The sequence below is a fragment of the Barbus barbus genome (genome assembly GCF_936440315.1).
Source record: "Barbus barbus genome assembly, chromosome: 10".
Lineage (NCBI taxonomy): Eukaryota > Metazoa > Chordata > Actinopteri > Cypriniformes > Cyprinidae > Barbus > Barbus barbus.
This window is the reverse complement of record NC_136738.1, coordinates 3898888-3924439: the sequence shown is the minus strand read 5'-3', so window position 1 is coordinate 3924439 and position 25552 is coordinate 3898888. Positions and strand designations below refer to the sequence as shown.

Here is a 25552-nt window from a genome sequence, read left to right as displayed (position 1 = left end):
AATATCGCACTCATATCAGCCAATCAGATTCGACGACTAGAAAGAACTGTTGTATGTATGATACAGGTGCATCTCAAAAAATTAGAATATCATGAAATTTTTTTTTTTTTTTTTTGTAACTTCAAAAAGTGAAACTTTCATATATTCTAGATTCATTAAATGTAAAGTAAAACATTTCAATTTTTTATTTTTTTTCAATTTGAAGATTAGTTCTTACAGCTCATGAAAGTCAAAAATCCAGTATTTCAAAATATTACAATATTTACATTCGAGGTTCATTAAGTGACCATCCCTACAATATAAATTCTAAGTATCTCTTGTTTTTTGAAACCACAATAATGGGGAAAACTGCTGACTTGGCAATGGTCCATAAGACAATCATTGACACCCTCTACAAAGTGGGTAAGTAACAGAAGGTCATTATTGAAAGGGGTGGCTGTTCACAGAGTGCTGTATCAAAGCATATTAAATGCAAAGTTGACTGGAAAGAAGAAATTGGGTTGGAAAAGGTGCACAAGCAACAGGGATGACCGCAAGCTTGAGAATAATGTCAAGCAATGCAAAGATTCAAACACTTGGGAGAGATTCACAAAGAGTGGACAGAAGCTGGAGTCAGTGCATCAAGAGTCACCACGGCCAGACGTCTTCAGGAAAAGGGCTACCAAACCATTTCTGAAACCGAAACGACGTCACAAGCATCTTACCTGGGCTAAGGAGAAAACGAACAAGACTGTTGCTCAGTGGTCCATAGTCCTCTTTTCAGATAAATGTAATGGCTCGTTTCCACAGAGTGGTACGGGTCAGGGCAGTACAGTACGGTACGATTCGGGACAGAACACCCTGATCCAGCTTGCGTTTCCACCGCCAACAGTATCCTTACTTGATAGGCGTGATGTATACCGGAAAGTAGCGATCGACGATAAAAGCGCGACAATAAGCACAACTCTGCCTCTTTTTGTTAAATGTCAGTTTTAATGAACAATTATAGCCATAATAAAAATATAAGTACAAAGTTTAAGAGGCGTATATAAGAGGAAATAAAGACACAAGCAAACAATTTAGTCAAAAGTATGCTACAAAGTCAGCACTGTGCTACGGTAAAGTTCCAAATAAATATATAAAGTTAAACATAACTTTGTGCTCCGCCAAAACGATATGACCAGGAACAAATAATAGATTCATGAGACCACGAATGCCTGTTAAATATACCCAAAACAAATTGTATCTCATGTTTCACTACAGAGACATTAGAGTCAGCGGCAAATGTCAGAAGGACTAGCCGAGTTGAGGCTGCTCTAGGCCAGCGTTTCCCAATACCAGTCCTCGCCACATCCCCGCGCTGTGTATTTCATATGCATATCTTATCACAAACAACATTTCTTCTATTCGACCGTAAGTGCCCTGCGAAATGGACATCACTGGATATTCCGCCATGATTCCAGTTCAAAATGAGTGTATATATTTCATTCAAAGGGCATTAAAGTGTGCGAAACATGAATTTAAATTGTATTTATTTACAGAGGTATATGATGTGCACTCGTCTGTGTGTGAGGACGCTGCAGGCAGCGGCGCAGCTCAAATCCATGAATGAATGTTCCGAAGTGAAGTAAACTTCAACGGATTTCCCCTGCTCAGGGAGTAGGAAGCAATGAACACTGTGTAGGGATCATATCAATCAGAACAGTTCATGCACGTAGCTCTCTTTTAACGAGCTGGTTATTTGAATCAGGTTTGTTAACTAAGAGACATGCAAAATATGCAGAGCAGTGGGGCACGAGGACTGGGATTAGGAAACGCTGCTCTAGGTGAATACATGAGCACTGAGTACCCGGTGATCGCCTGGAGCTCCGAAATCGGCATAGCAAATTTTCAATTAGGCGCTACCTTTTATAAATAAACCTCAGCTTTGAGTTTTAAACAACTATGTTCTCGCCTGAAAAACTCTTAACTTTCATGACACAATAACAGTAATATTTTGAAAATTACGCGGGTTTTTGGGCAATGACATTTCACAAGTCCACAAGAACGCATATTGAGAAACGGCTATTGTCTGTGTGAACATATAGAATTTACTGTTATTTTTTTGTGTGTGTGTTTGCGCACTCTGATGTAAATAAGCCCAACACTCATGGACAGCAGAGCGAAACGAGCGAAGAAGCTTTATCCCCTTGTACCATGCAAAAGCGACAATTCTAATCAACCAATCAACGTTCTGCAGTGAGTTTAGCTCCACCCTTTTGGTACCCTTTGCTATGCTAGGTACTCTAACGGAAGGTTACCAAAAACGTGGTAAGGTACAGTTTGCTATTTTGGTACAATTCGCAACTTCTGACAATGAAAACGAACATAATTGCATACCGTACTGTACTGAACCATACCGCTCGGTGGAAACGAGCCATAAATTTTGCTTTTCATTTGGAAATCAAGTCTGGAGGAAGACTGGAGAGGCACAGAATCCAAGCTGCTTGAAGTCCAGTGTGACGTTTCCGAAGTCAGTGATGTCGGGTGTCATGACGTCTGCTGGTGTTGGCCCATTGTGTTTTATCAAGTCCAAAGTCAATGCAGCCGTCTACCTGGAGATTTTGCAGCACTTTATGCTTCCATCTGCTGACAAGCTTTATGGAGATGCTGATTTTCTTTTCCAGCAGGACTTTAGCACCTGCCCACAGTGCCAAAACCACTTCCATGTGATTTGCTGACCATGATATTACTGTGCTTGATTGGTCAGCCAACATGCCTGACCTGAACCCAATATGGAATCTATGAAAGATTAGAAACAGTCGATCTCAATAGTGCCTCAGGCTGATTGCTTCCATGCCACACCTCACTGATGCTGTCATTTGTGCTAAAGGACCCCCGACCAAGTATTGAGTGCATAAATGAACGTACTTTAAAGAACTTGAACTTTTTCTGTTTTCAGATCCTTTTTTTTTTTTTTGATTGATTGATTGATTTTAGGAAATCTAATATTTTGAGATACTGGATTTTTGATTTTCATGAGCTGTAAGCTCTAATCATCAAACTTAAAACCAAAAAAAAAACTTTTGAAATGTTTACTTTACATGTAATGAATCTAGAATATATGAAAGTTTCACTTTTTGAAATAAGTTACAAAAACTTTTTCACAATAGTTAATGCAGTTTCTGTTTTTCTTGAAATTTAATATATAGTTGAATCAAATTGTGGACACACAAATTCATTCAAAAGTTAAGACGGGTCATTTTAAGGTTAAAAAGTGGTGATGTCTTAGTTTTGATGTAGGAAAACAAATTAAAATGTAAATTTGTGTTTAGAATATTAGGTCAACATATGATTAATTTCTTTTCAAAGCTAGTTATCTGTAGCTGAAATTGTGGAATGAGGATATGAGGTTAACCATTCCTGTCCTGTTGTAGGCCTCCTGCTGACCCTTCTCCAGTTGGGTCTGGAGTGCAGAGGCGTGCGGGCCCGAGAGGACTTCTGAAAGATGAAGTCCAGTCTGAAACGATGGCGGCGGCTCGCCCTCGGCCTCATGCTGGTCTGGGTGCTGCTGTTCCTGGCGTTCCTCTCCTACTTCATGGAGTCCCGAGTGGACGACCCGCACTCAGCGGCTGCTCTCTCCTACACGGACACGCGCCGTCTGACCTCGCTGCAGGGCAACCCCCGCACCATTATGGCCACTCATTTGGTGCTTGCAACCTCCTCAACCCCCCCTGCCTCCAGCAACACCCAACAGGAACAAAGCCAGGAGGAAAACCCCAGCGCTGACCCCCAGCCCAGTCCGCTCAGCCAGGAGGCCGAGGCCTATCCCTATCCCGACCCTCAGAGCCTGGCGGCATGGTCTGCATTCGGCACCCACGACGTGGGCTCCCGATCAGCCCCTGTTAGTCGCAACCGTGAGAGACAAGAGTATAATCAGGATTCACCTCAACAGGATGAAGACGAGGATGAGGAAGAGGTGGTGGGAGGGGAAGAGGAAGATGAGGAAGAAGAGGGAGATGAGGGCAGGAGGAGGAAGACCAAACAGGTGGCTATGCGTGACGACTCTGACCCCGATGAGTACTACGTTCCCAGATCAAAATCCATAGTGCGCGGCCTGTGGAAAGGGAGTTTGTCCGTGGGCATGCTCAGTCCTCGCCTGCAGAGAGCTATGAAAGACTATCTGAATAATAATAAACACAGCGTGGCCTACAGGGGGCACCGGAAGGCTCAACAGAGCGGCCAACAGGTGTTGTGTGAGCTGAAGAAGGGCGAAAAGGTTCGGACTTTGGATGGGGCCGAAAGGCCTTTCTCCAATTTAGGCTGGCAGAAGATTGTACCTGCCTTACCTTTCACCCAGCTCTACGGGCCAGGCTTCCAGACCTGCGCTGTGGTCACCTCTGCTGGAGCCATGCTTCACTCGGGACTTGGCAAGGAGATTGGTGAGTTACAGTTGAAAAATTAAAGATTTTAATTTGGGAAACCCATCTACAATACCCTTAATCCATTTTATTGCTGTATGAATAACCTGAAAATAATTATCAGAAAATTTGAGTGGCTTTTTGTTATGCATGCACAATATAATTATAAGACACTTTTAGGGTAGTTTTTACTTGATTTTATGATGCATGTTTATTCTTGTTTTAATGTTTTTGTTTGTTTTTTGTAAAGCACATTTGACAGCTTGCTAAATAATATTATTTTTGCCTAATTTAATAATAATAATAAGAAGAAGAATTTATTATCATTATTACTACTACTACATTAGGCAAAAGAAGGTGAAGTAATAATTATTTTGAATAAATAAAAAATGTAACAAGCACATTATCCAATCATATTTTTATTTAAATTAATAATAATTAATAATAATAGTAATTTATTATTATATTGTCATTTTATTTATTTGTTTTTGTTTGTTTGTTTGTTTACATTTAGGCTTCTTTTGCCATCAATCCTTAAAAATAAAAATTTAATAAATCTCAATATTAACATGCATTTAAAAATATTTAGCATATTTTAATGCATATACTGTACTTTATGATGTTATGATGCCTAAATTCACTAGAAGCATTGAAATTAATATGGAATGGTTTTAAAATCTGATGTCTGCCTTACATGATTTCTTCCATAAAATAATAAATTAAATTCTCATCACTGATACAGCTTATCAGTATCGTTCAGATTTTTTAGAGTGGTTTATCCCTGCTGATTGGTTTTATAAAATGGTGGACCAGAATGATCAATTTCTATCTCTAATATAGTTCATTAGCCTGACTGATGGCTGTTTTGGTTGTGACTCACCCAATCAGGTTTCAGAGTCATAACTATTAATTTGTCAACGGCTTAATATTTTCTTGTGTGTTCATTCATTTTGTTTTTATTGATGCTTGGGATTCCTTGTTATCTTTTCCATCATAGTTGATTCAAAACCAGAAGATTCTTCTAAAAGATGTGAAACTGGCCTGTGAAGAGAGGCCTTGTTTTTGGTTGAGTTTAGGATCCGTTCTATCTCTCATTCGCTTCACTTGTGGTTTTTTGTTTCCGTGGTGATGCCAGTTTCTCTGAAAGGGTCAGTGGGATACCGATGCCCTTTACGGTTACATAACCACGAGTATCACAGAGCACACAAAGAGTCCAGATTCTTCAAGCTTTGGCATCTATGGTGGCAGAGCGGTAGTGGGCACAGAGGGTGGGTTTCCATGGTGATGGCATAGCTTTTGTTGTTTCTCAGGATAATGGTGACTGTGTCGTCTCATGAAAGCATTTGGTGGTGATGAGACAAATAGATTCAGTCATTTGCGGAGTAGATGATTTTGAACCATCTTTTCTATCACGATTCTAATTACATTTGTACTTGTACTCAAGGGCTTCCTCTCTCACTGTCTTGCTTCATAATTGCACTAAATATCACTAAATTTCCCTGTGGGGCAATTTACTTTCCTCCAATATTTATATTTTATTGCCATTGTTATGATGGAGCTATCAGCATTTGTGTATATCATTTTTTGCTGTTATTAAAGTGAGACATAATTGTAGCTCTTAATGTTTTTATTCTGCCAGATTTTTCTTAGTCCATTGAACTGTATTTCAAGTTATGTTGAGTGGAGACATATTTTTCTGCTGTATGGTGACACAAATTTGAGTCTAAAGTATTATTGGAAAAGGAGACAAAAATACATACGATTGGGACTTGATATAAGCCGAATCTGGTATTCATCACCAGAGAGATGTCATTTCACTGAAGGATCGAATGGATGACTTTTTGAATTAAAATAAATTAAAACGTTATGGAATTTGGGGTACTAATTGACCTTTTGCAAAGACCCGTCGTCCTTATTTACAAGCCATGCCGCTCTCACACCACAAATGTTCTCACGCAGTGAAAAATACGTTGCGGAGCAAAGAGGAAACTGACAACACGTTGACAGACAAGACAGAGCAGGTTACTTCTGGTATGAAACAAGGTCTTCAAAATTGTCATTTAAGAAATTCCAACAATAAATGCTGTTTTGTGGCTCTTTAATGTGACGTGACCGATCACTGTAGCGGCACTCATCAACCAATCCTTTCATATCTACTTAAAGCACAAAATAAACATGAATGAACATCAGAACATATTTTATTTAAACTGCGGAAAGACATTAAAATGGCAGATTTGGCGTTATGATTAGTCAGATCGACTGTCAATCAAGCTCTTTGCAAAGGGTCAATCGGGGTGAATTTAGTTTAGCAAAATTAGATGCCATTTTACTAAAATGGACAACAATTAAAACAATAGTTCACCCAAAATTTGCTGAAAATTTACTTGCCCTTACTGGCTTTCCAAGATTAGATTAGTTTGTTTCTTCTTAGGGAACAGATTTGGAGAAATTTAGCATTACTTCACTTGCTTATCAATGGATCCTCTACAGTGAATGGGTGCCGTCAGAATTAGAGTCCAAACGGCTGATACAAATATCACAATCCACACAACTCCAGTCCATCAATTAACATCTAGTGAAGTGAAAAGCTTTGTGTTTATAAGAAATAGTCTTGAAGATTGTAGGTTTGAAACTTCGTTGTGGGAATCCTGAAGTTGTACCTTTTGTTGTTCATGAGTTTACATTATGTTGGCTGTTTAGTTGCTGGAACAAGGTATGCCAAGACCAAACCAATCATTATAGTGTTCATGCCACTGATGTACTGCACTCTGTAATAGCTGCACGCAGCTGTATTGATTGAAATGCTTGTTACATTTGTTGTAGAGTAGCAGTATTACTTCACTCACAATATATAAGTCTTAAATTGATTTTCCTTAAATTTTAATTTAGACTGAGGCCAGTTTTGATCAGGTTCTATTCCTCCACAACCCCTTTAGCCTGTCTATTAAATTCAGCTTGTCTAAACATTTCCCATCAGCCGTGCCAACCTAGTGTGTCCTCCAAATATACTCAAGGACGAGCTAGAGAGCCAGCAAATCCACAGCACAGCCAAGAGCAGATCTGCCAGAGCTCTCCATGAGAAGCCCGTCTCCGGCTCAGCTCATCTAAACCGTATTATTTCCCTGAACATTCATCTATGCATACAAAAAAAAAAGGCCATTGTTTTTTTTGTTTTTTGTTTTTAACACTGTAGTTTGTAGTTTCTCACATTAGTTTTTTCCAGAGAGATTTCAGCTTTGAGTCACATTACCGCTGCTTTCATATGCAATGCTGTGCAATCTCTCAGCTGTTTCTTGTCTACCATGCTAGTCGCAGACAAAACGCCTACGGACACCCACAGTCTGTTTACTAAATGTCTGATGCATATTGCTCCGCAAAATGAGAAAGTATTTTCTCTTTCCTGCAAGCGCTAACGTGGTTGACTTTCTTTACTCAACTTGTGGATGTAAGAGCACACAGGTTGTTTATCAGTCAGCATGCAGCGTAAGGTTTGTTGGTTAATTCAAGCACTCCTGAGAAAAAAAACACGTCACTGGGTTTGCCAAAGCTTGTCAGGGTGTTGACTTTAAAACTTAAGTGAACTAAGCTATATCTCTCATCTAATCTCAAGGGTTCCGATTTAATTAAATATAAGCATAGCATATATTAGAGTGAAACTCGACACTGCGTTTTACATGTGAGCGGCTCATGAATCCAGTGTTTTCAGTGTCTCACAGCGATTTGGTCCGCAGTAAAAGCTTCTCCACTCAAAAGCGATCTTTGCATGAGCTCTGATTTTGGTCCACTTATAGAGCTCATTAAAAAAATGCCTCATGTGCCAACCATCTTCCAGTTTATAAATCGACTGTTGTCAAGAAAAGCTTTAAAGGGTTCTTGCGGTTTTCCGGCAAAAATAAAAGCTTGATTGTTTAACATTTGAAAGTGAAGACAGCCATAAAATACAGTTTTAGTATTGTCTTTTACAGTTGCTGTATAAAATATTGAAATGAAAAGAAAATAGGATGCATTTTAAATTACTTTTTTTTTTTTTTCCTCTAGTATTTATTTCAACTGTTTGAAATATTATCCGTATTTTTCCACACAGTGCTTTAACTTTTTCCTGCGTTATGGTATTTCCTATTGTCCGTATGGATTTTGAAACTGATATTTTGTTCAAAACAATGTTCCTGTAAAGCAATAGGAGTGCCTCAGCAATGCTTTGTGGGCCGTCTCGTGATATCTTTTGTTTATTGTGGTTTCATCTAGTTCCAATACATCTGTATAAAGTGTTTGTGGTTGTATGTGTGTCAGTCTAAGTAGGTGGTACTTTACCAGAATAAGCTGCAATGTGGACTAAACCTTGAGCCGTCAAAGGTCTGGTTCAATGAGACTTAGTACCCTAGTTGTTGGTCTTCATCTGCCACCTAGTGGTATTGCAATGTCTCTCCACAAAGCACAAATATATAAAACATAATATAATTGTTCATAATTTTCAGAGGGCTTTCTGTTCTTTTAACATTTGGATCTTCTTTTCACATCCTGTGTCTATATAATTTCTCACTATTTCTCTCTTTCATACACACACGCGTGGGCTCTTTTCCTCTCCTGATGTGAATTATATTCTCTCAGGAGACTGATGTCCCTGTCAAAATAGTGGGGACATGCTCAATGTCAAGCTCAAATATACTGCTTTGAAAATATTGCTGGTTGATGAAGGCCAATAAACGGCATGCCAGCTGAACGGAGAGATGGATGAGGAGGTGAGGGGCTTCCTTCATAAGATCTGTCATTGTCACGTCCGGGGGGAAAAGGCTATTCATCACTGACTTCATTTCTCTCTCTCTCTCTCTCTCTCTCTCTCTCTCTCTCTATCTCTCTATCTCTCTATCTCTCTATCTCTCTCTATCTCTCTATCTCTCTATCTCTCTATCTCTCTATCTCTCTATCTCTCTCTCCCTCTCCCTCTCCCTCTCCTCTCTCTCTCTCTCTCTCTCTCTCTCTATCTCTCTATCTCTCTATCTCTCTATCTCTCTATCTCTCTCTATCTCTCTATCTCTCTATCTCTCTATCTCTCTATCCCTCTCCCTCTCCCTCTCCCTCTCTCTCTCTCTCTCTCTCTCTCTCTCTCTCTCTCTCTCTCTCTCTCTCTCTCTCTCTCTATCTCTCTATCTCTCTCTCTCTCTCTCTCTCTCTCTCTCTCTCTATCTCTCTCTCTCTCTCTTACAGTAAACAGTTAGTCCACTAGAGAGCACTGTTGTTTTAGACCTCGGCATGATTCTCTGAATAAGTTTGTTTTTAGTTTGTAATGTTGAATATTTTAAAATTAATAATGACTTAATTTGACTACAATAACATCCCTGTGTATAAAATTAATTTGAATAAACATAATACTATATTATACATTTAAATAAAGTGAAATTTAGTTGTTTGTTATTTTTTCAAATAAATTTGATTATTTCTATTAAATTATTATATCTATTTTTTTAATTAGGTTGTCATTTAAGATTATCGTATTTTTACTTTTTTTTACTTAAGTTGTTTTTAAATTATTATTTGTGGTAACATTTATTTTAGTGTCTTTTGTTAAATGTTACATGTATTAACTATAGTAATAACCATAAATGATGCCTAATTACAAGCAACTAACCCTAAATTAAATCATAATCTTAACCCTATGAGTAAATGTTGTCAACTAATATTATTCAGTAGTTAACTACACATTAAAATTATTAATTTTTTTCCCTCCCATAAAATGTAATTCTCTTTTGGCGTTTTTATCACAATCACATGCCTGATTCACAAACTGAGGGTTTTGCAGCTGAGAAATACTGCCTAATCACTTGACCTGCTCTAATGCACTGATAGGGAGTGAAAAATGATTTAGAGGACATTATACAAGCATCATTAACCCCCCAAAAATGGTCATTTCATACCAAACACTATTGATTTTCACCCGTGTCATACCTGAATGTGACGCACCAATTTTGAATAGGTGGAAATGTGAATGACATTTGAGAGCCACAGTGGAGGGCAATTCTCATTTTTTAGTGACCTCAGCATGGGCTTTAAAGTCACTCAATCTCATGGCAGATTAAATGGGAGATATCCAATCAATAAAAAGCCCCCAGAGGAGAACCCAGCAATAAATGCCTTCTAACTTTGTTCTCTGAACAAGCTGCATGCACAGTTCCTAACAACAGATTACAGGGTCGAGCATTGTGAGGAACATGTTTACTAATGCTGTTCACTCTTATTGATCAGTGACCACTGCGCCCTCACATTTCCTCCAATACACTGCAATGTACATGATGTGTTTTCGATTTGTGTTCTTGCTCAGTGTGTTAAAAACCATTCAGTGAGTGAGAACTTTTATTTTTTCATTGTATATGTAGGTGGTTAATGGATTGGGGCCTGTTTTCTCTTTCTCTTAGTTCATGTTGTTTTGTCTTGCTATCAGAAGATGTGCAGGAGTGAAATGCTTTTGTTGTTCACTCATTGTTTTAGTTTTTTTTAATAATGACTCCGTCCAAGGCACAATGTGATTAAAGCTCCAATTTTTGTAATTCCAGACTCCCATGATGCAGTGCTGCGTTTTAATACAGCTCCTACCGAGAGTTATGAAAGAGACGTTGGGAATAAAACCACAATACGCATCATCAACTCTCAGGTGAGCGATGTTTGATGTTTTCAGTTCTTACTGCTAATACTGTGACTTTCTGTGAATCAGCCACATAATTGAAGCAGATCTCATTTGAACACCCTTTGGCTCGTGTCCTCCGGCTGTGAGTGTATTCAGCTAGATCTGAGTCATCGTGTCCTAGTGGACACAAGCAAAAGCCAGGTAAAAAAACGGACTAAAAACACACTATGCAGAACAGAGACCGCTCTGCGTTCGAGTTGCGGGATGTGTTGTGTCCTTTGTCAGATTTCATGAATGGACAGATCAGTGTAAACCGAAATTATGCTTGGTGGTTTATTGCAAAGTAGTGTCTGAGAAAGTACTCTTCGAAAAGAACATTTTTGTCATTTACTCACCTGCATGACATTTCAAACCCATGTGACTCTGTTCTGTGGAACATAAAAAGAGGTGGTGACCGTGAACTGTTAGGCTTTGAAATGAACACATAAGCTCTATAAAGGTACAGTGAGTGGTTCAAATGATTCATCCCAGATCCAAGTCAGCAGCTGTTGTGGGGAACAGACTGAATTTAGGGCATTAGTTTTTGACAATCTTGCCTCCACCACATACTCACACTACTGTTTAAAGGTGTCATTGTATGGAAAACTGTATTTACCTTGGCATAGTTGAATAATAACAGTTCTGTACATGGAAATGACATACCGTGAGCCTCAACATTGTTTCCTCCTCCTTATGTAAATCTTGTGAATGCAAAAGACCACTGAAAAATAGGCGAATCAGAACATAACACCGACTGTGACGTTAGTTGGGATCACTAATAATTACGCCCCCAACATTTGCACATACTCGCCCATGTTCAAAGCCAGCCACCAGCCGAAGTTCTGCAAGTATTGTAAAGAAACAAGCGAGGACAACAGCGAAAATGGCAGATTATGGAAATAAATATTATGTTCCAGGCTGTGCAGGGATGGGTTGGTGTCTGTATTAAGAAAGGCACGGAAAGCAAATAATGTGTTCTATTAAAATAACGCGAGCCACTAAAGGGACATGGTTATCTCCTTGCTAGCGGTAACCTGTTACATTACAGTACATAAGATTTCACTTACCACATAAACAGAGTAAGGAGAGATGACTGAGGATGATGGCGAATAATTTACTGATCCTGAGCACCAATGACAAGCATCTGATCTTGTAAAATGTGTGGTAAGTAAAAAAAAAAAATTGAAAGTGAAACTAAAAAGCGATTGTGCATTCGAAAGCAGTTTCAATGCCCTGCATATTAATAGCGGCTCCCTAATGCCCGCATTTTATTTACAGTATAATTACCCAACGATATAACTGCGCGAGAGAGTATTGAAATATATATTTTTCCCTGTGTTTCCTTTCTGCTGTTGAAATGAGCCGCACTGTGAAACAGCCAATCAGAACAGAGCTCAACATTATTATTCATGACCCTTCCAAATAAGGTAACAACAGACCATTTAATTCTAGGGGCAAATCCTAGGCTTGTAAATGGACATGTAAAACCGTTTCTGGAGAATTTTTGCTCTTACCTAAGCCTCATACCTTCTATGTAGATATCAGAGAACAATTTAAAATATTGTATCAATGTATTCTATGGCACCTTCAAAGACATTTTTTTTTTTTTTTTTATCTTACTCCAAAACCTTTAAAGTAGGTCATCAGGGTTGCATTTATTTGATCAAAAATACAATAAAATCAGCTATACTTATTTTTCTTCTTCATTTTAAAGCTGTTGTGCCGATTAGTATTTTTGTGGAAACCATGATGCATACATAGGTTCTTGATGAATATAACGTTCAAAAGAAGTTATTTGTAAGAAAAATCAAAAGAAAAATCATTTTTAACATTATAAATGTCTTCACTGTCAGGCGCAGGATTGTGAACATGGGAAGCGGCACAGATCATCCTTAGTGTAATGGTGTCGTCTGTTAGAGAACTTATTTGAAAGATTGTCAGTTAGCGGGCCAAATTTGTAAAGGGGTTCTATGATGATGCTAAAAATAACGTCATTTTGTGTATTGGGTGTAATGTAATGTGTTTACACGGTTTAAGGTTCATAAAACACATTATTGTTCCTTTCTGAAACGCGTCGATTTTTACAAAGCTCATCGGTCTTAAAAGCACGGTGTGCTCTGATTGGCCAGCTAACCAGTGTTGTGATTGGCCGAATATTGGCCGAAGATTCACCTTACCATATTTGGAAACACAGCATCTCCATGACATGGCGGCGGCAACAATACTACAGCGAGAATAAGTTCCGGCTTCTTTCTTTGTGTAAACATTTGGGCGGTGTTATGCAAATCTTCCAACATAGTGGCGTAGATTTGTGGAGGCGTTTTAGGAAGCCGTGGAAGAGTCTTAACATTTTTATAAAGAATATCTTTTTGGGTTTGAGACATTAGTCTTTGCAACTTTATGGATCTTATATATGCATGAACTGCTTCTAACACTCCAAGAAAAACTTGATCACACCATATGACCCCTTTAAATCACAACAAATTGGTAAAAGTATAAATCTTTTTTTACAGGCTATTCACAAGTGCCTGTTTAAACTAAAGAGGAATATACAAGATATCAGAAAGGGAAGCAGTTGCAAAAGAATAACCAATAAAGATGACAGTAATAATAATAATGATTTTACCATGGTCTGTCTGAATACTCAATTCTGATTGGTTGACAGTTTAATGCACAGGTATTTCTAAGTCAGTTTAATCACCGTTCTATATTAATGCGCTACTTTCATGGATGCACACAAACACAGAGAGAGAAAGAGAATTTCCCTGCGTACGCACAGAATCATTCAGGAGTACAAAAAATTGTCAACGATGCCCTGCGACTTTTATTAATAAAATAGCTTAGATATTGGATCGTTACATTATTCCTCTGCAACAAGGGTTTTTGAACTCACAGCTTCAGTGTTTGTAGAGACACTGATTATTCACACACCCAAATGTCATCGCTCTCTCTCGATTTATTGATCACTAATTAATTCAAATAAATGTTATAATTCATTCGTTCAAATAAATGAACGAATGACAGTCGCGAGTGACAGTCACGCAGTGTGAATGATCAAAGATGCGATCTGAGAGAATGGTTGACGCCCGTGGAAATATTTGGCATGCTAAATATCTGGACCTGCTGTGTGAAATGAGTACTGTCAGAAAAATACATAGACGATGACCTATAGCCAATGAGAGAGAAACAAAGCAGCAGGAAGTTCGGGGAGGAGTTATACGAAACAGTTTGAGGACCAGACAGAGTTGTCGGCTATTGTAAAGTAATGCCGTGTGTAACCTCCTGTCGCCGATCCATCGTGCAATGTGAACACGGCAGTAACTGAATGCTACCCCAGATAGTCGTGCAGAGTGAAAACAACGATGATCCAACAACTTTGGTCACTTAGGTCATATAGCCTATAATACTAACCAGAATCTACCCACCTACATTTCTGGTCAGGAGCCGCTACTGTATGCAGCATGTTCAGTGGGAACTGATTCTCTTCATGGAAAGCATATCAGATTGTGCCTGGTCAAGTTAGTCAATGATGCTATTACATTTTCTGCCTAACCAAGAAGTTAGTTGCACTCAACTAGTTTTGTTTGTCTTCTCGGTGTAACACATTGTCTGTTTTGTGTGCAGATCCTGGCGAATCCCAAGCATCAGTTCAACACAAGCTCATTGTATAAGAATGTAACGCTGGTGGCATGGGATCCTGCTCCATACACCCTCAACCTGCACAAAGTGAGTACTAATTACCCAAAAACACATTAAACACACACCTATGAAACTGTTCTCAACAAAAATGTGTGCTTTGACGTCTTCAAAACTTCTGTGCAATAACAACTCTATAAATCATAGATATTTTTTTTTCCTTGCACATGTACAGAGAGCAGTGACGTGTTACTTTTGCAATTCAGATGAGCGCAGTGCTGTGAGTGGGTGCAGGCGCCATGCGGGAAGGTTACTCTGATTTGTCTGGTCTGAGCGCTTCTGTTCACACACCGCTGTGAATCATAAACCACTATAGAAGGGGAAAAAAGATCAGAATGGATTACTATAAATGCTTTCAATCTGTCCTTTGTGCCCTTACCTCATTGAAACCGCCTTACAACACCATTTCTGATGTCCCCAATCCAATCCTCCCCCATTAATGTAGACATGAAATAGGGCATTCACACAGAGTAGATGCACACAGAGTAGATGGCCATCTCTATGCTGCTTTGCCTTGACTGACTACTCCCACAGAGTAACATGTTCCTTCATGATGTGTGCCATCTCACGACCCCGTTATTATGTGAAGGAGACATGACAATTGCACCATTTCCATAGCAGGCCTTTAGAAAAGGAAGAGAGAATGTGTGTCTGACTCTGTGGACCACCTCAGCCCCAATTAAACTGTAGAGCTTTCACTTTCCCTTTCAATAAAGAGCCATTTTTCTTGATGGGAAGGTCAATATGTTGGCAGGAGTTGGGTCTATAAGTACGGTGCGAGGCCAGTGGTTATTTCTGTAGTAAATTTAGTCTGTTTTCATAGTTATGCTCTTTTTATTTATTTTTTTTCCCACGTCAATTCAAGAATACAATAGTAAATCTCATAAAGCACATGAACGATGCTGTGGAGCATTTTGAGAACAATATGCAATTAACATACAGTTAACACAATGAACCTGCTTTTTGTGTACAGAGAACAGAAGTACAAAATGTTAAAGAGCGTTTTCCTTCAGAATTGAATTCATTTTGTGCTAATTAATTTTAGGTTTAGTTTAATACAAGCTTGGAATTATATTTCTTCCAACGAGTGTTTTTTTTATTTTTTTAATGTTTAAAAAATAATTATGCATGGAGTCGGTGTTGATGCTGACAGTTTTACTTTTGATTTTCATAATATATAACTAATATATAACAGTAAGCAGTCTAGTTTTCAGTTCACAACTTACCCTCTTACTTGAAGATTATTTGAATAATTTATTATAATTTTTTGCATGATAATGGCTCTTTGATGTTTACTAATGGTCATACGACATGCAGGTAAATCAATTTTGCAGGTAAAAAACTAAATGTTATATTGTATATAAATTATTAGCTTTTCATCAGCTCCATTCAGTATCTTTATGAAGTCCATTTTGCAAAACCTTGGTGTTGAGGAATGATTCTTGACTACAGTGTCAGAGGTCCCAGATTGAAGGTGTTCTGTTGTATCTATAGGTAACATTGAGGTTACTGCAGGAACGTGCAATGAATGATTCTAGTGGACTGTAAAGGTTTTTTTTCTGAACAATTCTTTCTCAATGAACTAGGACTAACAGTTTGAAGGACAGCCTTTCACTTTCAACCTTACTGGTTGAAATGAATCCAAATTTAGTTCCCTGAGAGCCACTTTGCTCATGTAGTGTTGTTGTGTGTTTATTTTTGTAGTGGTACTCAAATCCAGACTACAACTTGTTCACTCCGTATATGGAGCACAGGATGCACTTCCCCGCGCAGCCTTTCTACATCCTGCACCCGAGATACATCTGGCAGTTATGGGATGTGATTCAGGCTAACAATCTGGAGAACATCCAGCCCAACCCGCCCTCCTCAGGGTTCATAGGTAAGACACGGGTGCAATTTCAGTGGCACAAACAATAACAAGTAAAACTGCAACAATAATGACTGTTTTCAAACCTCTTTTACAGTCCCAACCCAAACGTTTGCCAGTATTTGAGGTGAAATTGTCAGTTGTTCAATCTCAGTTAGACAGTTCCAACAAACTTGTCTGCAATTCTTTTTTTGGTGATACAGAAATTGCACACTTCTTGTTACTGTCTCTAAAGAAAATGGGTGTAATTTTAGGAATCTGTGCAAGTGTTTTATTTGCCTTTCAATTGTGACATCGGTCATAAAGCGAGTACTACAATTAATGCCAGTAGTGACACAGCTAGCTAACAACTCAAGACACTACAAGTGGAACGCATTGTCCACTTCACATTTCTACTCATGTTTTTGTCTTTTTGGTTTTGTTACTAAAATATACAGCTCACAAAATGGCACTTGTGGCTGTCAGGCATGTGACAAAAAGAATTGTTTTGTACATGGCTAATTCAGAATGGCTGTCATGGAGAAAAAGCCAAATCAGTCAAATTAACTTTTTTGCGCCATACTTGATGATGGAAAGTGACCTTTAGCAGATTGACTTGTCATGATGGGTTTGTAGGTATGTCTTCGGCTCTGTTAGGAGGTTGTGGGATGTCTGCTCAGTCTGTGTTGGCTGAAACTACAGGGAGAGATAGAGGAGCAGATGGACACCCCATGTTTTCATCCAGCAATGGAGCTCGTGTTGAACTAGAGCCAAGGAGAATCTGACCCACATTTCGGCACCAACAAAATCACTCTGACCACAATCTCACTTACTTTATGATGTATTACAGTTGCGATGAAACAAAATATGTTTCTTACATATTGTGATGTACATCCAAGTGTAACAGATTATCGAAAACGAATGTAGAGTGGATCAGATGTTAATAGAACGGAAATAAATCCGAATGCAGGCTTTCGAATTAAAAGTGATTGGAGAAGCCTGGCACATGTCACCAGAGAAGTCTGTCATTTTTACCAGAAGGTCCAGTTATGATATAACTTAATGAGGTTATTTATTTAAAAAGGAGGCAACACACACGTTAATCGTTCACTGTAAGATCTATAGAAACTATTGATACTGCTTCGGGCTCAGAAAGTAATTGCCTGTAGCTACAGATCTTGTTGAACAGGTGTTAGATATCCGGTTATATTGCAGACACATCCAGACTTTCCTTGCAGATGTAGGGCCACAGAGAAGTGTGGTGTGGCATCTATATTATTTTTAACATATTTTTATTCATTGGAGGAAAAGAGGAGGCAGTGCCTCCATTGAACTATGATTGGCTTATTATAGTTGTCATGTTAAATCTGCCTCTCGTTTTCGTACGCTTTATACATTCACAAATCAGTCTGAATGAATAAATAATGGAGTTAATGAGAAAACTATATAAAGGGTAAACCGCTCACCCCTGATTTGTCACTTCCAATTCAAACTTGAAATGAATTGAAGCCAGCTCTAATACTGGTATAATCAGTTTGAACTTGAATATCGTAATGGTGTGAAAAATTCTAATGTGGCAAGTCTAGTATGTAATGCTGCTACACTGTGGAAACCAGTTATAATTACTTGTTTTAAAAGGTTTAGTAGTCAAATTGTGACGCTGATCTTATGAAAAGACCATTCACAATCATTTAAGACTGTTTATGCCTCCCCCATTTATAAAAAAAAATCACAGACAACTTTACACGTGTTTCTCATAACTCATTGACTTCTGAGATCTATTCATCGATTGATCTGCCTTTATACTTGAACAACAAATGGCACAATAAATCGACAGGCAAACATCCAGTTTGTAATGTCATGACAATTTCTGGGTCATTTCTTTTTAACCTTTACAAAGAAACAGATAATTAAATGCAGAAATCCTCACATTGGTCCCCTTGGTGTGTTTGGCACTTTATACATGGTCCTTTCAGTGCTATGGCGAAGAAAGCTATATTGATGAGTTTGAGAGTCCTTATAGACACTATTCAACCCCAGCCATACATTCAGCACATTTAAAAAGCACACTTTTGGAAATCCCTCTGAGAATTCCTTGTTCTGGATCCCAAGTGAAATGTTCATCACCGTTTTTTAGTCTTTTGGGATGAAGGTTCCCCTTTTGGAAAAACAGTTCCTTATTGCGTAGATCCTGAAACTCTGTCATTGTCACAGATGTGAAGTGATCTGGATCAGTGTGCCTTTACTTTATGGTAAAATAATTTTCCATACATCAGTGATATGGGCTCAGATAGCAATGTAACTCACCATATGAAACATAACTGGGAGGAATTGAGGCAAGACAGAACAGATAAGAATGCTCTTTCTTTGGTATTGGTAACAAATAATGGTTAAATTTTGTTCTGAGAACAAATCCTCTTGTTAAGCACAAAATTAATATATATATAATTCATGAAATAGCTTCATGAATTCATGAATATGCAACACATTTTTCAACCACCTTTTTCTTAGGAGTTTTTATGACACATTTAACACAAAGGAAATATTACTTGTGCAATATCAGTGTTCTTCACCAAAGGGAAAATGACAATTTTGACATTCAACAAACCCTTCAAATAATATCATATACAATACTCTTAACTAAGTCAAATGAAACATGAACAATAAGAGAATTATCATTTTAAACCATTTAAGACAACAAAAGATAAGTATATGTATCTAAAATAAATTAAAGTAGGGCTGTAAATTCTTGAATAATTGATTTAACGTCTTACTCCAATATTTAACGCCTTGCCAGATGTGCAAATTAAGTTTAAACAAAAAAAATGAATGCATCATATTTTGAGCAAACTTTTTTCAAATATTATACAAAGGATTACAATATAATGTGCAGATCACATTTGAAAAGCAGCAGAAGAGTTATTTTTTGTGTAATTTATTCCTATGCTGGCAAAACCTTTAGTTTAGTTTTGTGTACATCTTAAAGGTAACACAATTAATAGATATACAGTCCTTCTCTTGTAGGACAACATCCTTATCTTCCAACTCTTTGTCAGGACGGTTTTATACGTTTCTAATAAAAGGACATAATTTAGATTTTATGAATGAATTTGGTGAAAAACTGAATTGAACTCTTTGTTTGAGGCAGCCTGCCCACATGGAAACATATGCTTATAGCCTCATATGAAGCATATAATATATTGTGCTCTTGTGCTTCAGACTTCTTGCCATGTACCATTTTCTTTTTTGACATTCCACCTTGTCCTGTAGCCTCTTGTATTTTTAAAGTGTGTGTATTTGTTTTGTGGTTTTATTAATGCAAATCACTCAAGGTTCTTCATGCACAGCGAAAAGACTGCACTAATCAGCAATGAAATGCATTGTTGACCATCCACTTTTTTCTAATTAATTAACAATTCATTGTTGCAACTGCAGAAGAAGCAAGCACAAGAAACAAGGCAGGACAAGGCAGGGTTGACCATCACCCACACTGTCTACGTTATGTTCGATGTCATGACTCCTGTGCCGGGCCGGGCCGGGAGGGCTCAGGTTAGGTGGTGACCTGGAGGGTTGGTCCTCTCTGTGGCCGGAGTGCTGCAGTTGTGGTTGTGGATGCCGGTAGAGATGTGAGCGGTGCAGGCAACAGTGTTACTGTGGACTCTACGGTTGAGCTGGATGACTGTGGTCTTGGAGGGCATAGAGGAATGACCGTTCTGCATCAAACTCCTCTGACAGCAGAACAAGATGCAGAAACACCTGTAGAACTTTGGACAAAAAACAAGAGAAGAGACACTTTAGACCTGAGAAACACTGTCTCAAAAATGCAAACGCTTTTTAAACAGCAAATTTTCAGCACAAGATTTATAAAAAAAAAAAAAGAAAGTTAAATCAAGGTGTGGTTACATTAGGGAAATTTCACAGGTGAAAAAGGTCTGTTGCAGTAGTGTGGCAATGCATTTGGCACAGCTTACATACACACTAACAAATGTGGGGTTAAATACAACCCAGTGCTGGGTAAATATTGGACAGAAGACATGCTAGGTTGTTTTCAACCAACAGTTGAGTTAAATGTTTAACCCAACCTTCTGGGCAGTAACCCAACCGCTGGGTAAAAACAACCCAATCGCTGGGTTCGTCCATATTTTACCCAGCACTGGGTTGTATTTAACCCAGCATTTTTTAGAGTGTAGATGTCACTTTCAAGCCATGCATTTTTATATTGGTCAACGCAGTGAATTTGTGAAACAAACTTTCTCGTCCTCGTGTGGATTCCTATTTCCTTACGCAGATCAACAGCAAATGCCATCACACCTTAAAGCAAATTTCAAACCAGTATGCATATTGCTTTTGTATGCTGAAATTTCTTAGAGATTGGTGAAAAGTTTTGTTCTTGATGATGGTGTGAATAGGCCTAAAAGTCAACCTGAAATTTAAAATGTATCAATTTAATTTCCTAATATACATTATTACTGTGCACAATTCATCAGTACGTTATTATAAAAGGTGAAAAATCTTTTATCAAAATATAATGACTTCTCTAAAAATGACAGATTGACATCCATAGATTCCTGAACTGACAGCATAAACGTTATTGTAGGTCTTGGCTGAGCGAAATTAATTAAATGGAAATTGCACTTTACAAGCCTAATTTTCTCATCTTTTTAATCATGTCACAGATTTTGCTTCCTGAATGGTCCTTTTGTCTGCTTATCTTATTTTCTCATTCACTGACTTTGTTTAAATTTGCCAGTAAGCGATTGACCAGTTCATCACTGTTGAATTGGACCACACTGCTCTCTCTGTTATTGCATGCAGCCTGTATTCTGAACCAAACAGGAATGAAAAATATAAGCAGCCTATAACCAAAATTATAGTAACAATAATTTGAAACATGAATTCTAAAGTCCAGACCTAAACTAATTTAGTAAAAGCGTTTGGGAAATGCGCTTGACTTTAATTGCATTAATTTGCTTTGACATGTATGCCGCAGCATATTTCAGATGATAAATATGCTATTTATATTCTGGAAAATATTGTGTAATTATTTAGATGGCTTTCTATTTAAATTGTATGCTTCAATAATTTTCATATTTTATTTAATGACTAGTTTTGGGTGTCTTTCAGGCATCCTGCTGATGATGTCCTTATGTGAAGAGGTTCACGTGTACGAGTACATTCCTTCACTGCGGCAGACGGACCTGTGCCACTACCACGAGCGTTACTACGACGCCGCCTGCACTCTGGGTGCGTACCACCCCCTGCTTTACGAGAAGATGCTCATCCAGCGCATGAACGTCGGCTCCGAGGACGACCTCAAACGGAAAGGCAAGGTCACGCTCCCGGGATTCAAGAACGTCCACTGTGAGCCCTGAACAGAAAGATGCAATAACGACCTTTGTAAAGCAAGAGGGGATCTGCAGACTGATGCAAGACCGCACAGAGACTGTTGAGAACGGACAAAACCTTCTGCTGTAGTTCACTCAAAAATGCGTTTCCTGAGCCTACGCTTAAATAAAGATGGTCAGAACAGCAATAGATATGTCCTGAGAAATGTGGATGTTAAAAGCCATCAAAAAACAGTTTGGTTTTTTTAATTTTATTATTCCACTTTTAATGGAACTCTGTTTCGCAGTCATAAACACTGAAAGCTACACTGCTGGGGGAAATAAAAGCATTCACACAAATACGTTTTAGCACGAAGGCTAATTTATTCTCTGACTAAAAATCTGTCCATAGATTTGTTTTCCACATACTGACAGATTTTAAAGCTTCTCGCCATAATGCCATGATTGTTTTTTGAAAATTAGGTGTCGTTTTCTGCTGTAATAATATCCTTTGTGCCACATTCACAAGCCTCTTTGAGAATATTTTGCTCTTCCAGTACGTCTCGCAGAACTGTGGCAAATGAATCAATAGTTGTTGTTGTTTTTTTTCTTACTCTGTGTAACTGTTTCTTGGAAAGCAGAGTACTTTCACGTATCTGTTATTCAAATCAGCTTAAAGGAGCTTTTGAATGTGACCGCGGTTCATTTGATTCTCTTCTAGTCATTTTATACTTTGAAAAACCTGTCTAGACAGGTGGTTTACAAAAAAATAGTTATTATTGCTTGTACTAGGGACTCACTGCAGCACTGTAATTCTTATTTGGGACTTTAAGGCTGCTGGCAATAGAACAAGTACAGTGGTGATATATCTTGTAGCCCCTAAAATCCAGAGGTTTTCGGAGCCGTCTTTAAAAGCGAATGAATTACATTGTCTTCTCTTAAATGTACAGTTGTTTATTTAATGCGATTCACTTTGTGGTTTTCTACAGGAGGGAATACTTGAAGGTTTGTTATTTACTCGTGCATTGTTTCAATGTGTGCCATTTTAATTCAGACACCAATTAAGAACACGTTCGCAAGCTGATTTTTGATCTGGTGAGGGGAGCTAACGTCTGTTTTAATCGCTGTTGTATATTAAGTAAAACTAGTAATTGATGATTTCACTCAGGAGCTCACGATACTCTCTCACCAGGGTGAAATATTAAAATTTCCTTCTAGTCCTATGATTGGCTGAGGTGTGTAAAGCTAATATTTGACCTTTACTCTGTCCTGTTTCCCCATGTTGGGGGATTGTAGATGTAACTGAAGAGTAACTTTTTTTCTCTTTTTTTTTTTTTTTTTTTAGGTGGAATACGAAATTAGGTTTGGATGTAAAAATGTTATGACCGGTTTAGAGCATCTAAGCCTGCAGTGTGTGTCGTCTTCTCAGTATGACTCCGTGTTGGGCTGGCCGTGGTTGCCGGGCATGTGTGACCAATTGTGGTCCATCGCACTTGCCTCCAGTCTGTGACAGTCGGAGAATTAAATAGGGAGTGGGGGGGGGTGGCTTTTTCGACACTTTTTGTTGACGGGGGTAATGGAAAGGAGACTGGGAGGAGAGCATATACACTAGCTACTGTTGCTATTTTTGTTCAAAAAAGCAGTAAAAACATTAATATGGTCAAATATTATTACAATTTAAATGACCTGTTTTCTATTGTCATATATTTTCAAATGTAATTTATTCCTGTGGCGCAGAGCTGGATTTTCAGCATCATTACTCCAGTCACATGATCCTTCAGAAATCATTCTAATACACTGATTTGGTGCTCAAACAAATATTTCTTATCAATATTGATAACATTTATGTGAAATGGAAATCTTCTGTGACATTATTCTTGTTTTTACTGTCACTTTTGATCAATTTAATGTGTCATTGCTGATTAAAATATGTTGTGTATTTAAAAAAACAAAAACAGACCCCAGAATTTTGAACAGCAATGTACACGAAGCATCAGGCCACGGCTCTGCCTGACAGTAGTTTATCAACTCTGCCTTCTACTTTCTCTTTAGTCTTTTTGATGCTCTACGATCAGAGGCAGAGTCGCGTGTCCTTCCTCTGTGAATGTCTTTTCTTAAGCCTTTAACGAGGCGTTTCAGCGGCGTAAACCCCATCCCTGTTTCTCAAGAGACAAGGTGACTGGAGATACAGCCGTTTTAAGAGTATTATTTGAAGTGTTTACTGTAAATAGTGTTGGATTTTTAATGTCATGGGGTGATATGACTACTTTTGGGGGGGGGGGGGGGGGGGGGGGTGTACATTACAGTGCACAGAGCATGTGACAGAAAGCAGGGCTTCTTAGTGTTCATGGTAAATACCTTTGCAGTTCTAGAAACATTAGGATTTAGTCTGTAATGGGAAATGTGAGCTGGGTCTCGAGGTTTAGGTCTGTTTTGAGCATAGTCTTTTTTTTTAAGAAAAGAGGAAATGCAGGTGATTTCACTGGTGAACTTCAGTGCTGTGTCGTAGATGTGCCCAGTACATTTCAGAGGTCTGTGCCAAATGTGCTGTTTTCCTGTGTGTGTGTGTGTGAGAGAGAGAAAGAGAGAAAATGTTTGAATGACTACATTTGTGGTGCTGTGTATCTGTGCCAACTTTGATTTCTGCATTTAAAATTTACTTTCCCTTCTATACTTTTCCTTTTCTCCTTCTATACTTTTCATAAATTTTTTTTTATTTTTATTTTTTTTTTATTCTGCACCACAGCAGATTTTTTTTTTTTTTTTTTTGTCTGTTAATGTCATCTGTGATAAATATCTGCAATTGTTCACTTTCAAAAGCCATGGGATGTTTTATAATGGTTATTTCTCCAAATGTTAATACACATTTGTCATTGAGTTAATTTTTAAAACCACTGAATATCTGTGTATTCTTTTGACCATTATTTCGATAATAAAACCTTGACCTTTACTTGACCCAGTAACATTTGAGTGTGCTACCTGTCAATTTCTTGTCTCCTTTGGTTTTGTAAAAATATCAATATTTGACAAATTCATAAAATACGTGTGTGTGTGTGTGTGTGTATATGTACACACATGGTCAGAATTGTTGGTACCCTTGGTAAATATGAACAAAGAAGGCTGTGGAAATAAATCTGCATTGTTAATCCTTTTGATCTATTATTTAAAAAAAAAATCACAAAAATAACCTTTTATTTGAGAATTCAAATTTAAAATGGGGGGGGGTGGTATTATGAAAAATGTTTTTCTCTAATACACATTGGACGCAATTAACGGTACGCTTTTATTCAATACTTTCTGAAACCTCCATTTGCCAAAATAGTATAGGAGTTTGCGCCAATAATGCCTGATGAGGTTTAAGAACACCTGACAAAAGATCAGAGACCATTCCTTCATCCAGAAACACTCCAGATCCTTCAGATTCCCAGCTCTATGTTGGTGCTTCTCCTCTTCAGTTCACCTCACTCACTTTCTATAGGGTTCAGGTCAGGGAACTGGAATGGCCAGCAGGAGCTTGGTTTTGTGCTCAGTGACCCATTTTTGCGTTGTTTTTACAGTTTATTTTTGGATTATTGTCAGGTTGGAAAATCCAAACATGACCCATATAAGATTTCTCAGTCACTTATTGATTTTTTTATCTGTTGGTATT

The 25552-nt window shown here is 38.1% G+C and overlaps 1 protein-coding gene across 1 annotated transcript in view; it reads left to right on the top strand.

Annotated features, from left to right (window-relative positions):
* The window catches only part of LOC306875815 (beta-galactoside alpha-2,6-sialyltransferase 2-like), a 51718-nt gene extending 26858 nt beyond the window's left edge, over positions 1–24860 (top strand). Inside the window, exons 3-7 of the mRNA XM_079426561.1 lie at positions 3396–4400; positions 10928–11025; positions 14662–14763; positions 16438–16612; positions 21704–24860. Coding sequence (XP_079282687.1) covers positions 3467–4400; positions 10928–11025; positions 14662–14763; positions 16438–16612; positions 21704–21951 — 1557 coding nt within the window. The 5' untranslated portion in view covers positions 3396–3466 and the 3' untranslated portion in view covers positions 21952–24860. The remainder of the gene's footprint in view (positions 1–3395; positions 4401–10927; positions 11026–14661; positions 14764–16437; positions 16613–21703) is intronic.
* Positions 24861–25552: the final 692 nt, after the last annotated feature.